The sequence below is a fragment of the Parus major genome, chromosome 3 (genome assembly GCF_001522545.3).
Source record: "Parus major isolate Abel chromosome 3, Parus_major1.1, whole genome shotgun sequence".
NCBI classification, from domain to species: domain Eukaryota; kingdom Metazoa; phylum Chordata; class Aves; order Passeriformes; family Paridae; genus Parus; species Parus major.
In genome coordinates, this window is record NC_031770.1 from 62,840,386 (window position 1) to 62,857,332 (window position 16,947).

General features: G+C 40.9%; 1 protein-coding gene and 1 long non-coding RNA gene across 14 annotated transcripts; one reads left to right on the forward strand and one right to left on the reverse strand.

The window, feature by feature from the left end:
- Positions 1-1,949: 1,949 nt before the first annotated feature.
- On the reverse strand, positions 1,950-16,845 carry HSF2 (heat shock transcription factor 2). Of its 13 annotated transcripts, XM_015621887.3 has the most exons (14): positions 16,595-16,841; positions 13,240-13,348; positions 12,912-13,039; positions 11,354-11,478; positions 9,304-9,379; positions 8,100-8,161; positions 7,901-7,985; positions 6,921-7,090; positions 5,751-5,863; positions 5,585-5,660; positions 4,906-5,011; positions 3,919-3,978; positions 3,254-3,320; positions 1,950-2,879 (listed from the first exon to the last, which is right to left on the reverse strand). In XM_015621887.3, the coding sequence occupies exons 1-14, from the start codon at positions 16,772-16,774 to the stop codon at positions 2,602-2,604; spliced, it is 1,635 nt and encodes a 544-aa protein (XP_015477373.1). In that variant the 5' UTR covers positions 16,775-16,841; the 3' UTR covers positions 1,950-2,601. The 13 variants fall into 13 exon arrangements, 11 of the variants coding, with proteins under 11 accessions (XP_015477373.1, XP_015477371.1, XP_033368709.1 ...); XM_015621885.3 differs by having other exon boundaries at positions 5,585-5,863; XM_033512818.1 differs by lacking the exon at positions 16,595-16,841 and adding an exon at positions 15,869-16,494 and having other exon boundaries at positions 5,585-5,863.
- Positions 3,113-15,393, forward strand: LOC117244050. Its single transcript, XR_004496426.1, has 2 exons — positions 3,113-4,113; positions 12,933-15,393. It is a non-coding gene; the product is annotated as an uncharacterized LOC117244050 (long non-coding RNA).
- Positions 16,846-16,947: the final 102 nt, after the last annotated feature.

Consider the following 16,947-nt stretch of genomic DNA (forward strand, 5'->3'; position numbering starts at 1 on the left):
TCAAAGTGGAGCACGTTGGGGTTCACTGGACATCTTGCATCACTTTGACACTAAGAGCCTGACCTTTCCCATGCCGAGGGCAGCAGTACCTTCAGCACAGATGTGAGAGGGGGAAACTTGCACCTGGAGCTGCAGAGGAGCCAGTCCAGTGTGTCCCACTGCACATAGGGGGACAGGCACCCTGGGGAGAAATATCCTGGTATCAGATGCTCAGAAGCATGTTTTTAAGGCACCTGTTTACAATGTGCATCTACATATTATTATTGTTTTTTTAAGTAGTTTAAATGGCATAGCTGTGCTGTAATTTATTGCTGTTTTGTGTGCCACTTTCTTCTTGGCTAAGCTACAATCATGGAGTTTGCAAGGAGCCGAGTGGTGAAAGCTGTGTAAGCCCTTTGGAAGAATTGAGTATTGTGATTGAAAAAAAAAAGTGGAGAGAAAGGAACACTGAAATTACAGTAACTGAAGGAGGGAGGTTTACATTTACTGAGGCTTTGACTGAAGGGTTTCTTAAAATATTTGGGGCTCTGAATCTTGAAATCTTTTACTGTATTAGGTATTTTGCTCGTTGTTCATTACCAGAGGTGGAAGTTGAAATCTAGGCATAGTTCCTGTGCAGTTATGAAATCTTAAAATGCTTTTGTATTTGCTGCTTTGTAACTGAAGTACATAAACTGCATAATTTCTCTGTTACTTGCTACAACTTGAGCCTAGAGCAGCCTGACTGGGAGTGACCCTGGAGCCTGCAGCAGATGTCATGCTCATCTCTTTCCATGGTGTTTGTGACTGTGACTTCCTGTTGCTATTCTCTAAGCTTTTATTTTAATTCTGCACCTGAACACTGACATTTAAAGTCTGTCAAGTCCAACTTGAGACAGTAATAGAAAGATTAGTAAAGGCTTGTAATAATTCGGAATATGTTGTTACCTTATTAATAAATAAATTTGAATGAAGATGTCCCATGACTTTTGATGTCTCATGCTGCTGCCAGATCTGGCTATTGAAAGGGTTTGTGTAACCTTATCATCCCCTCTTCTGGGGATGCTTTGTAGCACGGTCAGGTTCTGAGAAAAGCTGACAGTGCTGCAGAGCACACCTGTGAGGCCCCAGCTCTTTCAGGTCACGGATAGCCCCCCTCGCTGATACCCTCTGACAGTTCTGTCTTCTTGTGTCCCAGCAAACACAAACATGCCTTGCACCTGTAACTGCATTCCTGCTTCATCAACTGCTGCCACCTCATGGAATCACACCTGTTTAAATTTGGGTAAAACACCTGAACACTTCTACTACAGCAGTTCCTTAGTCCTGTAACAAAGAACAAGTTGCTGAATTCAGAAGATAAGCAGACTGCTCTGTCTATGGATTCAGCTCCTTGTACAAGTGGCCAGATTACTCTTTTGAAAAGAAATTTTGGATCTACTGACAGAGTTGGGAATGTGGTTTTTGTGTTGCATGTATGAAGTTACAGAAACCCAGTTTCTGTCCTTGCTGAGCCTTTGTGCTAATTCTCAGTTGCAGTTTGGCTTACTGTTTATGTTGAAAGCAGGAGCTCAGGGTGAGATGATTTGGTTTCGTGCCCCCAGTGGGGCGCCTCTGGCTCTGTAGCACAAGTACACAAACTCACTGCAGCACCTGGGGCTTCCATGAGTGCAGCAGTGGACACACACCTTGGAGGAGGGGTAGGGCTCCTCCACTGGAAGGAAAGTGATGGGGCTCTGCCACAGCTCTCAGTAACAGCTCCAAGAGAGAACAACACCCTTTTGTGTGCTACTACTGGAAACGGTTTGCTGCATTAGACACTTGTTTTGGAGGCTTATCAATAAACCCTTCAGGCTGGAGATAATGGAACTATTTTCCAGGTGCACATTAGACCTTGCACAGCTACTATGATAGGGAAATGAGGCTATTAACTCCATAACCACCTGGCACACAGAATAAGAGAGAAACTCTTGACAGACACCACACTTAAGTAACATTTATTTTGTCAGCATAGATGGTCCAAGTTAAAAGTACTCATGCAGTCATGGGGCCTGGCAGCTGTCAAGAACTTTTCCCCAGTTTGTGCTATGTGTAAGCACTTCCACTGAAGTGAAAGTAAGGCAGAACCAAGATTCAGCAAGGTACAGGCACTTTGTTCCCAGTTGAAGCAGGGAAAAATAAGCCTACATTAGGTCCTGGTCCCCCCACCCCAAAAAAGCCTCATGTGTGTTAAAACAAAATGTAAAAAATAAAAACCCCAAAATACAGAAAGTCAGTGTTCCCTAACCATACACTACTAGTTTATGTCATCATAGGTAAGACAAGAAGTATAAGAAACCATAAACCAAAGCTCACTATTGACAAGTGTTGGTTACCTGCAGTACAAGCAATGTGTGCAACACCAAGTGTTCACAGCAGTGCAGCAGCAGCCTGGCTCAGCAGTGCCAGCTGTGCCTGGTGGTTGGTCTAACTCCATAGCTAAACAACTGCTTGTATAAGATAGGAAAGGTACTTCAGATTCCACATACCTGGTTACATAAAACAGTGATTTACAAAAAACTCTCAAACAATATTCTAAATAAATAGTTCATCTTCATGGCTATATACAGAGCCTCCCTCACATCAGTTATCCAGGAAGGACATGTCTGTGTCCATGGGTGCTGGGGCAAGTTCACACAGGTAGAACAGCGTGGCTTCGCTCGCCTCTGCCTCTGTCAGTGGCTCCAGACGCACCAGTTTGCTCTGGGTGGGCTGGGGATCCAGGCTGCTCTCCAGGAGCTCGTCCCCTTCAGCAGTGGAAGGAGTTTCAGCTGTGAAGCTCCCACTCTCAACAGCAGAGCCTGGGTTCCCATCGAGGAATGCAAGGAGTGGAAACGCAGTGTAGTGTATCAGCTGCTTATCTATGGAGGAAAAAAAGCCCAGAATATCAATTCATGTACCTTTCTACATGCAGAAGGAAAAAACAAAATCCATCCTACAGTACTTATTTGAAGGGTAATTAATAAAAAAAGATAGGTGTTTGTGTTTTTAAAGAATTATGTTCATGTATAACATTATTTGTGCAGATTCACCTGCAAAATACCAGTTTCTCTGCCTCTAGTCCAGAGACAAAAATCTAAAAAGCAAATATACAGTAAGTATTGTGTTTTGGTTATTTATCAGCATAACATAAAACCAGATAAAGAGCAAATAACTGAGATGGCTCTTAGAGTAATGTTCAACTGTTTAAGTGTTTCAGTAGATCACTACAACTAAGCTGATCTGGGCTTAGTACCTTGCATTTCCTGGGAAGCTGCTGGACCGGCATTATTCTTGTTAGTTTCTTTTCCCTTTGTCTCCGTCTGGGAACAAAAGCAAACTCTTAAAATACATGTTTAAAGCCTGTTCCAATGCCACTGGAAAACAGCTGAACAACTACTATAAAAAGTATTTTTTTTTTTGTGATAAGATGCAGTGGAATAGTTAGTATTACCCACACTAACACACCCTGGGTAAGAAAACATGAAATGGAAACACAGGCTACAAAGCAAGAACCAAAACTAATGCTTTAAATGAACTGGACAAATTTGAAGTGCTGCATCTTTGCTCCGCTGGTTACTGCTGTATTTCTTTTCCCATCAGACAATACAGATGAAAGCATTCTGACAGAAGTGCATACAATGTTTGCTAGTAAAAAAATCAGGGGACATGAAAGTCAAGAGACTGGTACAATGTGGAGGTAATACAAGTTTTAAAGGACACTACTAATTAATTGGGGTACTTTTTCCTTTGCTGTTTAAAGCCCAAGAGGATGAACTCAGCTGCAGTATTCCTATTCCCATGCAAGTCTTAAAAGCCAGAGCATGAAGTGCCATGATTCCAGTAAAGAAAACAGCAAAAAATGAGTGAATTTTGCATCTCTCACTACTGCGTATGTTGAGCAATGGATTTAAGACTTACTTTGGTATTAGTGATATGATCATGATCTGTGGGATTCATCTGCACAGAACTTGTAAAAAGCTGAGTAAGACAAAAGACATCAAGTTTTAGGTATCTCAGTGTTGCTATTAAGAGTACAAGACCATTGCTTCTGCATGTGTGAGAACAACCCCTGAACTTATTCTACCCTCTATGAGGACTGGAGTATATTTACAGGTAATCACTGCTTTTACAAAGAAAATCTAGCTTTGGTTTTGAAAAAAAAAACAATGGTTTTGAATTCCATGAACCCTGATCACAAAAGAACTGTATGACATCTAACACGGTTAGCTGCAGTCTTAAATTACCAATTGCTTCTAACATTGCTGCATGGATAATCCTGCCTAAAAGATGGATGAACTTAAGTTGCAAGTGACACCAAGCCGGAAGGAGTCATCAATAAGTGGAGAGCAGAGCTGCTTTTAAGAAGGATTTCAGTGAAATGGAAGAGGGGACAACAGGCACTCCAGCAGGTTCAACATGTCACCAGGACCCAGTAACCTCATGCACTGGCCCAGGTTAGGATTAAGGAACAAATGAACAGGGAGAAGCACCTCAGAGAGGTGATATGTGAGTCATGGCAGACAACACCCTGCCACCCGCCGGCAACATGGCCTTGCTACATGGAGGTAGATTCTTTATAACCCCAGTTCATTGAGAAGACCACAGATGATGGGCCATGTTATTTCAAAGCAAGAGTATTAATGGACATCTAAATTCACATCACAACAAATATAAGCATTATTTCATTAAGAAAGCCACTGTTCAATAACAAACTTAAGCATTCACTTGAGCAGTGGTGTAGCATTAAGACTTCCACCAGTGCTCCAGAATCTCATAAATATTTGTACTTTGCTTTGTAAAGGGAAGGAAGAAAAGATCATTTGTGACTTAAATCAATATTAAACAGCAACAACACACACAAATGTTTTCTATAGCCTATTACGAAAATACTTAAATCAAAATTACATCAACCAGGAGATCTGGATCTATGCTGAACTGTCGTCCTGACAACATAGCCTGGAAGTCCTCTAAACTGCAGTCGATACTGTCCAGATAATCCAGAAGTTCAACTCTAGAAGGCAAACAGTATTTTATTGCCATATCCCTTAATAAAGAGAAATCCTTAAGTAAACTTTACACAGATGTGCTACGTGCATCTAAAAATCTTCACCAGAACTAGAATCAACTAAGTCTTTCACAAGAAATGACCTCTGGAAAAAACTGAAGACCTTTTAGCCTCTTTAGAGGAGAGCCCAAGTCAGCAGACAGGTGCTCTAGAATAGGTATCACAGGAATCACATCAACATAACAGTATTACGTGACATTAGCAGAGATGCAATTCTTGCATCCACATAGCCCTAATAGGTCTAATCCACCTGCAGGAGTGACAAAAATAAATCCTGACAGTTTACACCACCTCCACAACATTACACTGCCAAATTAAACACCTCAACTCACTCACCTAACAGTGAAAATCACAGGTTGCATCATACAATACTTAAAATAGAAGGATCTTCAGAAACTGGCTGGAATAACAGTGGCCTGCAAGTTTAAAGTTCTAAGTAGAAACTGCTATTCAATTCTTTTTACTTCAATCAAATAATCAGTTCTAATACTTGAAAAAACGAAAGGCCAGACTACTCACTTTCCAAGAAGATTTATATTCTGTGAAATTACTCCATTTTCATTGAGTATGGAATCCATCACAGACACTGGGTCTTCTGCAGTTAAAGTTGACTGGTTATTCAGCTGTACAGCACTTGACATGAGTGGGTTTGTGCTGTCACTGGCAGGGCTGACTGGATCATTACCTGGGACAGCAACTGATTCAGTGCTTTTATCCCCTTGAATTACAGGGGCATATTCATCTTCATTATCATCTTCCACAATTACAATATCGGGAGAGTGGTAGCTACAGCTACAGCTGCAATGTGAGATAAATTAATTACAACATTTCATACACATTTAAATTGGTATTCTTCCACAGGCTTAGTTATCTCTCACTTTAGTCAAGCCACTAGCAGGAATTAAACTTTTCAACTTTTTAATACTAAATACAGCAAGATAATTAAAATACCTATTTTCCATTGATACAGTTCTGTAACGATCAATACAATTAATGCAGCTCAGTTAGCAGACAGTGTTGTGCCAGACCACAATAACCAACTACTAGTTAAAGAGCTACAGGAACACCATCACTTTTGTCATTAGAACAACTATAAGCTTGCATGTAAATGTGAAGTATGTACAAGGTCATCAAACCAGACGGACAGCATATATTTGGTGTATTTCCTGTTAAACAGTATCAATTCTGGAGCACCCGTAAGGAAGCATCCCAGTCTACAGGTTTGTATTTAACCTTATTATACATACCAGGAACAAAACCTGAAAACCAAGAGCAAGCCTCAACTGATTTGCTTTCATCTCTGTTGTGGTTCTTAACCCTTATGAAGCTGTTAGTTTTCTTGTCTCTCTACCACAGCCTTTTTCTCATTAAGCTTTTCTATCAGAGACTGGCAAGCATCAGCTGAGTGCCAGTTAAACACAGTTAAACAATGGTGCCAGTTAAAGTGCAAGCTACAAACACTAAGTTTTTTCCCTTGAGGCAGAGTACAGGCCCTATGAATCCAATGCAACTCAAGAGAGTTGCATCTAAATCCCTGGACCAAGTTTCAACTTGCTTGTAGCTGAAAGATGAACAACTGTAGTACTGGAATACAGATAGAAAGGAAAATAATCACAAAAAGTAACTGGGACTGTAAAAAATCCAGAACCCTGAAATTAATTGGCTTAAAGCAAAGACCATACTAAAACCTGACAACCATTCTCCACAAAAACCTGCAAAAACAAGGGAAATAATTCCTGTCTGTACACATAACCAAAAGGCATGAAGACTTCAGATCTCTTAAGATATCTGAATTACTGCGTATTATACAACACTGAAAACCATTTATTAATATACACGTCTTGAGACTTCTTACTTGGAAGAATCTGAAGTGGTATCTTCACTTGTTTCTGGTGTAACAGGAAGATTTTCTTCATCAGCCATGGGATGTTCTTCCTCACCCACATCCTCAGTGACATCATAAATAACAATGTCATCTGAAATCTGTTCCCTTTGTTTTAAGCCCTCATTTCTGTTGAGAGGTACCTGAGAATTATTTTTAAAAGAGTCAGGGCACAGAGGGATGATGAGCTTCAGCATTTTGACAGTTATCACTATCTTACAATGCTTCACATCTAATGAAGTCTAAGACCTTTCCTACACCTTGGAGATTAGAAGCTGTTTGTACAGATCTATGTTTAATAGAAAAAGCCATACAAGTAAATAAACAACTGGAGAATAACAGCTACAGGAAAAATAATTAGGTAAATACTACAAGCATAGAAATAAAATTATACTAGCAATGTCAGATAATAGAACTAAAAATATTAGAACAGTGACTGCTGTTTAAATAGAACTTTGTTATACAGCTACTAACTCTAGTGCCATACTACATCACTTGTTTTAATGATTTCCTCACCAATTGTTATTTGGACAGTGGAAAACAACTTTCAGTGGAGTGACTCATTCAAATGTAACAGGAACATGACATGATTTTGCTGGGTTGGATGCTTCCTTGCAGAGCAACACACTGGACCCTTGTCTCTTTATGGGGTCAGGGATGCCACATTCCCAGAGATAACAATGCAACATTATTTGTGCTATTTCTAACTGCACCATTCTTAAAAGCAAAGTGCTTTCAGCAGGATCATGTCAAGCTGTATTTAATACACAGGTAACTGTTCTAGACATGCTTATGTTGGAAAGCGAATGGTGATTATCAACATATTTAGCTTCTGAAAGGAAACAACCACAGCCTATAACTTCTCAGTAACAGCTGTGTTATAGTCTCCATATGACAATGAATTAGATTCATCTGTCCACCTGCACAGAGAGTACTCACAATAGAAAACTTACATGGTGGCTACTGTCAGCTGGTTCTTTCACAATTTTCTGAAATACATTCGACTTTGTAGGTCCATTAGTATTCAGAAGTAGAGGCCTACATTAGAAAAAGTAAAGAAAGAAGACCATCTCAAACCCACCTCTTTGGTAACTAGTCAACAGGGCCTGTCAGTTTATCAAGCGGACAGAAAGTTTTCAAGACCATATTTACCTCTTGCGTTTTAGGCTCACTAGTTGGTTATTCTGCACCAAGGTAACAATGAATTGTACAATCTGTAAGGGAGAGAACACTATTGTTAGTTGCTATACTTTGTAATTGTTTTTCAAGTACCAAAGCACCTTATAGCAAAAGACACCAAAAATAAAATCTATACATAAACAGCAAAACACTTCCTTTGTATAATAATTTTTATACACAGCTGTTCAGAAAATGTAAAAAATCAAGGTAAAAATCAGTGCTGATAATAGCTAAATAGTTATTCAATTGTTAAAGAAAGACTTTTCACATAGCAGGTGCTAAGAGCCAGCTTTAACATGACATCATGCAATACACAGAAAGACAAGCAGCAACTCAAACAAAAGAATGACTAAAGGCATACAGGGATGTGGACCCTATATATAACCTGTATCTGTAAATAGCGGTTCTGGTGAAAGGCATTTTTGACAAGATTCAGAAAAAATTACATGTACAATTAACAGTATTCATCAGCTGTCTTTCCTTTTGAAATGTTAGCCTTCCTTCTCTTATGTTTTAAATCTAAGACTTTAATGTATGTATCTGGCTTGAAGAAACTGGGAAAAAAAAAATCAGTAAGTCTCTGCTACAAGGCTAATTGCAGTGATGCCCCTTCTTATATGTCAAAAGAACAGGTCTATAAACTCTATGCATTTATATGAGTTTTGGTAGATCATAAATCTAACTGTTAAATAATCTAAATTAACATATTATCAATAGGTTCCACTCCATTATCTATTCCTCTGGTAACGTTAGGAATATACAGTCAATGGGTCCATTAAGGGGGGCAGCACTGAACTTCCAGTACAGAATCTTGTAATTCTTGCAGTGAGAAAGTTTCTCCTGAGATCGTTGACACAGAAAATTAGACATCTGATTCCCAGAGTAATAAAAAATGGATGGACCATATTAAGTGTAACTTAATGACTAATGTAGATGTTCTTGAGCCTTTTCCTTTGATAATGTTTATAAGACATTAGCCTTGTTTTCTACTTATGCATTAAAATACCCTGAAGGTTTGTATCACTAGGGTTTGTTCATCATATACCACCCTACACTTTTTTCTATTACAGAGAGATTTGACATTATAAAAAGCTGAGTGAGGGCAAAGCAAGTAACATGGCAAAGCATTCCTACTTCAGAAGCACTCAAGCAACACCACACTTGAATGAAGCCTTACCTTTCGAATAACTTGCTGCTGTTGCAAGTGTTTTGCTCTCAGTTCTGACACTTCCCTCCAAAGGGATTCATTCTCTCTGTTAAAAAATGATGATTTAAAAGTCACACTAAAACTAGTTATTAATTTTTGTTAAAGATCAGTTGGCTTCATTAGAACTCTGAAATGTATCTCTAGATTGGGGTTGGTGTGGGAGTGTCACACAGGCATCAAGCAGCCTTGGAAAGTAACCATGAAACAGAGACCAAAACACAACAAATAGCCTGCAGGGAATTTCCATCTGCTTTAAAGGAAGAAAAATAAAATTCTCAAATTTGGCAATAATCATTACTCATACATTCATCATTTAAAAATTAACTATCAGCATTTAACAGTTACCTCTATTAGCTCCAGTAAATGGGCATGTTAGGTGATAAAAAGTAACAGGAGCAAGTCAGAGCTAGCAATTTTCATGAAATGCTGCCATTTTGGAAACCTTGGTTCTTCCAGCACTCACAGGACTCCAGCTACTCAGACAGTGTAAAACCTATCCTATTGAAACCACAGCCTTTTTTCCAACAGCGTATGCTGTATAAAGAGGCAGATTATGAGTACCAAAAGCTTCAATAAATATGGGCAGACAACATACCACCCTCCTCTCTTTTGTAGCTCAATTTTCAACACAAACAAGCAAACTCCACTGGTGTTTGGGTTTTTAGGAAATCTTAAAGTTTTCAGAAACAGCAGCTCATATGCAATGTGATGCAGGATATTATTACTCACTCCTCAAACTGCTCCTATGTTCAACATACAAATTAAGAGTATGATTCCATCACAAAATTAATGGGAGAAGTCAGGGATTCTGAACTTTCTCAACTTTTTCACTAGCTTTATCAACATGTTTTGTAGGACCAGGTCTTCTGATTTAGCTCCAGTTTCTACCTCAATCACTTTAAACTGATGGGATAACAATATGGATGTCAAAGACCAACCACTATGTTCTCATCTCTACAAACTGTCAGCTCATTAGCAACTGGCTGTCATTCCAGTCAAAGCCAGCCCTGCTCTGGGCAGCAGTTTGGACTTGATGGCCTTCAGACATTCCTTTCAAACCAAATTCATCTAGGATTTCAAAAGGGCAAATATGATTTTTACTCTGGACTAGTCAGATTCTAACAAAGACTACGCCTAAGCAAAAGAAGTTTGCCTCTGAATATTCTACCACCCAAGTCACTACAACTGAAGCCTAGAAATGAGAGAATTTACTTATTAAAACCTGAACTAATCAGTGACCTCAGTACCACAGAGGTACACTGTCATGAGACGTTCTACCAAAAGAAATGAAACTCTATTAGAGTTTCTGTTGAGGTGATGTGACTTACAGTGAATGACCTTATATATATTTTCTGTATCTACAAATTCCAAAGGATTAAGTAATTTGTGACACACATCTCTCTCACTGTTGAGAATAAATCATAATTTCTAAGCAGGGAGTAATGGAATTCTAAAAAACTATTTACATTTGTGTTTTCAATTGTTTCTCTGTCAATGAGGTAACTAATGAATTTCTAAATTAGATTTCTAAACACACTTTCAGAGCTATTAACTCTTTTACAAGTTTAAACAGTGGGGGAATGAGGACAAAAACAACAGGAAAATAGAAAACAATGAGCAAAGACATTAATTGTCCTACAAAAGTATTATATGCAAGCTACACAAACCAAATTCTGCCTCAAACCAAATACAGTAACTCTTTCAAACTTGATGGCAAAAACCAGTATAATTTATACTAAGAACTGATATTCAGACTCAGCATCTATATTGAACTATTATTAAAGGTGTTATTTATTTAATTGCCTACTACTAGACAGTTCTGCAAACACCAACATTGTCTATTACTTTTAATAATACCGTAAAATTCAATTTTAAAGCAACTTTTTAATAGAAATTTATGTTCCTAAAGCAATAATTGACATCAGGCAACCAGAAATCAAGAGACACCTAGAATTACGTCCTGGTCCGGTTTCGAGTATCACAATTACTCAGCATTAAGGATACTGACGAAGCAACTTACCTCTTCAAAAGAGTCAACTGAGATTCAATAGTTGTTTGTTTAATCTGCACCTTTTGAGCACTGCATATTATTTGAGAGAGATCTTCCTGACGTATCTTGTTTTCTTCAGGTCTCGAAGAAGAAACCTTTAAAAAATTAGAATCCAGAAAAAACACTTCCCTTAACTCATGCTTAACTATTACTCTCTTTTAGCGATCAAGTATATTTTCTTACTAATGTTGAGAAAACATGCACTTAATTTAATAATAAACTAAGAATCAAAAAAACCCCAAACCCAAAAATACATATAGATGTATACCATCCAAAAAACCCCAAAACCAAAAATACAATAGATATCACCAGCACATTAGCTTTAGTTGTTACAAACATTTGTGTACACTCAGACTCTTCAGGCATTTTCCCAAGTACTCTACTTCATCATAACTGCATCACAATAACCTGGTGATAACAAGTGTTATCACTGTGCTGGTTTTGGCTGATGTGGGGCTATTTTCTTCATAGAAGCAAATACAGGGCTGTGTTTTGGACTTGTGCAGTTGTGCTGCAGTGCAGTGATGGCAATTCAGAGATGTTTTTGTTACTGCTGAGCAGCACTTACACATGGAGTCAAGGGCTTTTCTGCTTCTCACCTCACTCCACCAGCCAGTTGTCTAGGGCTGCACAAAAAATTGAGGGCACACACACACAGCTGGGCCAGTTATCCCCACCTGACCAAAGGAGCATTCCATACTATATGGTATCATGCTTAGCATATAAAACTGGGGGAAAAACAGGGAAGTGGGGGGGATGTTCAGAAAGATGGCATTTGCTTTCCCAAGTCACAATTACATGTGATGGGGCCCTGTTTTCCTGGGGATGACTGAACACCTGCCTGCCCATCGGGAGTGGTATTCCTGGTTTGGCTTGTGTGTGTAGCTTTTGCTTTACTTATTAAACTGCCTTCACGCCAACCCATGAGTCTTCTCACTTTTACTCTCCCAGTTCGTTCCCACATCCTGACATGGGAGAAGTGAGCAAGCAGCTGTGTGTGGGGCTGAGTTGCTGGCTGGGGTTAACCATGACATCCAGTTTAATTTGCCATACTTCTATTTGCCAACTATATCCACTTGACTCAAGACCAGCAGAGCACACTTCAGAAACATAATGAATGTGTTTATAGGTTCGCCCCGTTCTCCTGGGTGTAAAGTCTAATGCTTACAGGAGCTTTGTTCTGAAACAACCTACATAAATGAGCAGTTTCTTATATTGCTGATGGTAAAGTCAAAACATGCTCCACACTTCTAATACTCATTTGCAAATTGTCACATTATATAACTCATGCTTTTTTGCCACCTGTGAAATTTTACTATAATGACAGCAAAGCAGATAAAAAAGCCTTGTCAAATTCCCCAAAATATATTTAAACAAGCTCAAGATGTAAATGAAAGCAGGGCAGTTTGTTTCCATAAACTCTGAACTTATTTGCACTCACAATCCTGTGGAGTTAAACTTAACGTGAACTTAGCTATTCATCACTACTTAATAGTACAGGTTTTCCACATACTGAATTTTCACTAACCTTCCTTTTAATATGTTCCAGCAAGTCCTCCCGGCCCTGCCTAAAATACGCATGACGAAACTCTACAGGACCATCTCGCTCCAGTTTGACAATTCCAGAATCAACATGGACAACTTTACGGAAGCCATCTTTAAAAAAAATAAAAGAAAAACCTCAAAACCCACACTAAGAAATTCCAAGTATGCTGTCCCAGCTATCCCGTTACCAATTTTGAGGGTAAGACAGTATCCTAGTTGCAGAGAACACAAGGCCACTGCCCAAAGTTATAACTTAACTTTTATGTACAGGATTTAGAATTGTGATAGAATGCAAAAATCCAGGAACTTACACATGTTTAACTGTCTGACAAAGCTTGCCATGTTGTTATGCTTGAAGTATTTGGGAAGAATCTCTTTTGCAAATCTCTGTTCATTCAACACCAAGAAACTCTTTCCATTCTAAAATGAGAGAGACACGTTAAGCTACTTAAAAACCATAGCAGAAAACACACTGGGCTTTTAGAATTAATCACCAGATTGGAATGTTTCCTTTGTGCATGCAGTACATTACTGATCTGCTTGCCTACAATTTTCCAAAACAAAAAGTGTACAACCCTTGCAGTTGCAAAGCAACTGAGTACTATCAATTTACACCATCACCTGTATCTTAAGGGGAACGTCTCTATTGTTACACACTGCTTTATCAAGATATGAAACAATCATTATCAGCAATTAAGATAATTTCACTACAGAACAATACAGAACTATCAATTTTGAACGTAATTTTGAAGCCCTGGTAAAGAATCTCAATAAAGAACCTGAACAAGAAAAAAATACCAACAAACAGCTGACAGTCCCATCTGCTTTTCACTGTAAAAGCATGATTGGGTTGATAAGACTTATAGAGCAGATGGAGCTGTCAAAGAGGTGAAGGTGTCCACTGGGTTTTGGAGTTACTGAAAAGGTAGTCACCTAAAGCAAGATTCCCCTTCTGGAATGCCAATTATGAGGGAAGATTATCTTTTATTTAATCCACAGGCTTTAACTAAAATAGAAGGATCAGCTCTTTGTTCTTCAATGACTGCACTTCATTTAACTACAGGGCAAGTAATTGGCAGAATGCAAATTACCTACTTCATAATGGTTTAGGTTTTGTCTACACATCCACAATACTCTCACCCTGTAGTTAATAAGAAGTCTTATCTTCAACAAATGTCAACACTTTTCATACATCTTCTTAAGAGGCCATTTTAGTTTAATGAGTCACTTTTCTTATCCTCAAATGCCAGCAGTTCTATGAGCCCAAGAAGCTTGAAGAACCAACTATAAGACCACATGAAGGCTCTTGTCCAAAGGCGGGTGTCCTTGTTTCAGCTAAGACAGAATTAATTTTTTTTCTTAGTAGCTGGCAGAGTGCTGAGTTTTGGATTCAGTGAGAGAATAATGTTGATGGTTAGTTGGTGTTTTAGTTGTTGCTGAGCAGTGCTTACTTTAAGTCAAGGTCTTTTCAACTTCTCAAGTGCTGCCAGCAAGCAGGTGCACAAGAAGTTGGGAGGGTACATGGCCAGGACAGCTGACCCACACTGGGCAAAGGGATATTCCACACCAGAGAACATCATGCCCAGTATATAAACTGCAGGAGTTAACCAGCAGGAGGGCCAACTGCTGTTTCTGGATGGGCTGGGTACTGGCCTGCAGGTGGTAAGCAATTGTATTGGGCATCATTTGAATTTCTTGTGTTTTCTTTCTGTTTTATTACTGTTATCATATACTTTACTTCATTTCAATTTTAAATGGTTATCTCATCCCACGATTTTTACTTACTCTACCAGGGCATGGGGAAGTGAGCAAGTGGCTGAGTTGTACTTAGCTGCCAGTAGGGGTTAAACCACACAGCTTTCTCCTGCAAATCAGCAGGGAGCATCAGAAACAGGATGTTACAAATGGCTCTCCACTGGATGACGAAGGGGCTTAAGACTGAGAGGAAGGTAGGGAGATGAAAACTTTCAGTAATGCCTACCTACCTCCTGCTGAGGATTAATCAATGGAAGAAAAAGGGGAAGCTAAAGAAGTGGCAGGAACAGACTCTTTTAGCCAAGGCTGTGTATAAAATTCACGAAGGTGCTGAACCAAGTGACACCACAGTGACCTGTGACACCAACAGACAACTTCCACGTGGTATCTCACTTCATCATCATTTTGACATTGTCTAAACCTAACACACGAAAATCTGGGAAAGGCATCCATGAGCTCTTGTTGCCCCGAGAGTCATTTACAGCAAAGCAGTACAGCAATTAAGGCCTGTAAGCTTCACTACACAGCTAAATACGATTGTCAACTCCTAGCACCAATGACTACAGCATACAGCAGCTTTCCAAGTGCCCCATTCGGTACTCATCCATATCACAAGTAATCCCAATACTTCCCCCCAACAAGAACAGCCTTGCAGAATCTGAGACAATTATTCTTAAAGTTAATTAAAAAAATATCACAAGGATACCTAACAGGTATTGGTGTATTTACTTGAGTTAACATAAGCAATAGATTTGGAAATTCTCCATTAAAAGTATAAGCAAATGCAGCATTTTTTAATGTAGACAACAACAATCTTCATGCAGCCTTTAGTATCTCTCTTCCAAAAATAGAAAGAACATGCCCCAAAAACACTACAAAAAACCCCCACCCTAAAAAAAAACCAAAAAAGTAAGAAAAGCTCCTGTAATCTACTGAGCCCTCCTGCTTCCCTCTTTGGGAAGTTTTGGCTGAAGGTACTGGTAAACCTTTTTCAGTAAAGCATTTAAGACATTTCATTATTTCTGAAGCATTTAAAATAAGGAGCTCTCAATTGAGTTTAACTCAATACCACTTGTAGATATTGATACGATTTGAGAACGAGACTTTATTTAAAACAGCATATACGAAAAAAATGAAGTAGCCATTATGTGCTTAGCTTTTAGCACAAATGTCAATGATGCTCACTGTAATAACTTGCCAGCCCTCCGTTGCACTGTAAGAAGACTGGTGCCCAATTCGACTTCCCCCGTGGCCCATCCCCTTCCCGCCACCCCAGCAGGTGGACACCGAGCCCGGGAAGCCCCCGGCCATCCCCCACGTGGCCGCTCCGCACCGCCCCTGCGGGATCCGGCCCCGCGGGCAGCACACAGGAAACAACAGCAGGCCTGAGCACGCCACTGTCCCCCATCCTCCGGAGCTCTCCCGCACTCCCCGGCTCGCCGAAGGCGAGCCCCCGTTCCTAGTGCACCCAGCGCCCCGCGGTGGGAAATCCCCCGCAGCTCCACGTTCCCCGCACGCTGGCTCCTTAAGAGCAAGGCAGAATCTGCCGTCTCCCGGGCCCCTTCCCACCCCCACGGACGCTCGAGACTGCACAGTCAGAGCCAGCCAGACAAAACCTCAACGCGGGAGTGCCTGGGGACGCGCCCCCAGGGCGGGCACCGGAGCTCCTACTCCACGGTTAAAACAAGGGAGAGGCGAGCCGGCCTCTCCCGAGCAGCGCAGCTCAGCTCAGCTCAGTCTGGCCCGAGCCCACCCAAGCCATGTGGCCGTGCCCTGATTTTCCGTCCTCCCCATGCCGAGGCCCGCGGGCCCCGGTGCCCGCCGGAGCGATGCGCAGGGTGATGGCGGGGGGTCCGCCACACGCGGGCGGGTAGGGGGTGGGGACGGTGGGGGGGAGGGAAGGCGGCCGACCTGGCTCCAGGTGATGAGCTGATTGCTGGGGGTCTCGCCCAGCAAAGCCCACAGCTTGCTGAGGAAGGCCGGGACCCCTGGGCTGGCGAAGGGAGGCGGCGGCTGCTGGGGAGGCTGCGGGGGTGGTGGTGATGGTGATGATGGTGGCGGCGGCGGCTGCTGCTGCTGCTCTTGCTTCATTGTCGCTCGGGAGTCTCCGGGGCCTCTGTCTGGGGGAGAGAGCACAACCAGACCGGCCTCGCCCCGCCCCTCGCCCCCACCCCGCATGCGCGGCGGCCCCACCGCACGCGCGCGTGCCGTCCCCGCCCCTTCCTCTGCGCCTTACATAACGTCCCCACGTGCGCCGCCCTCAC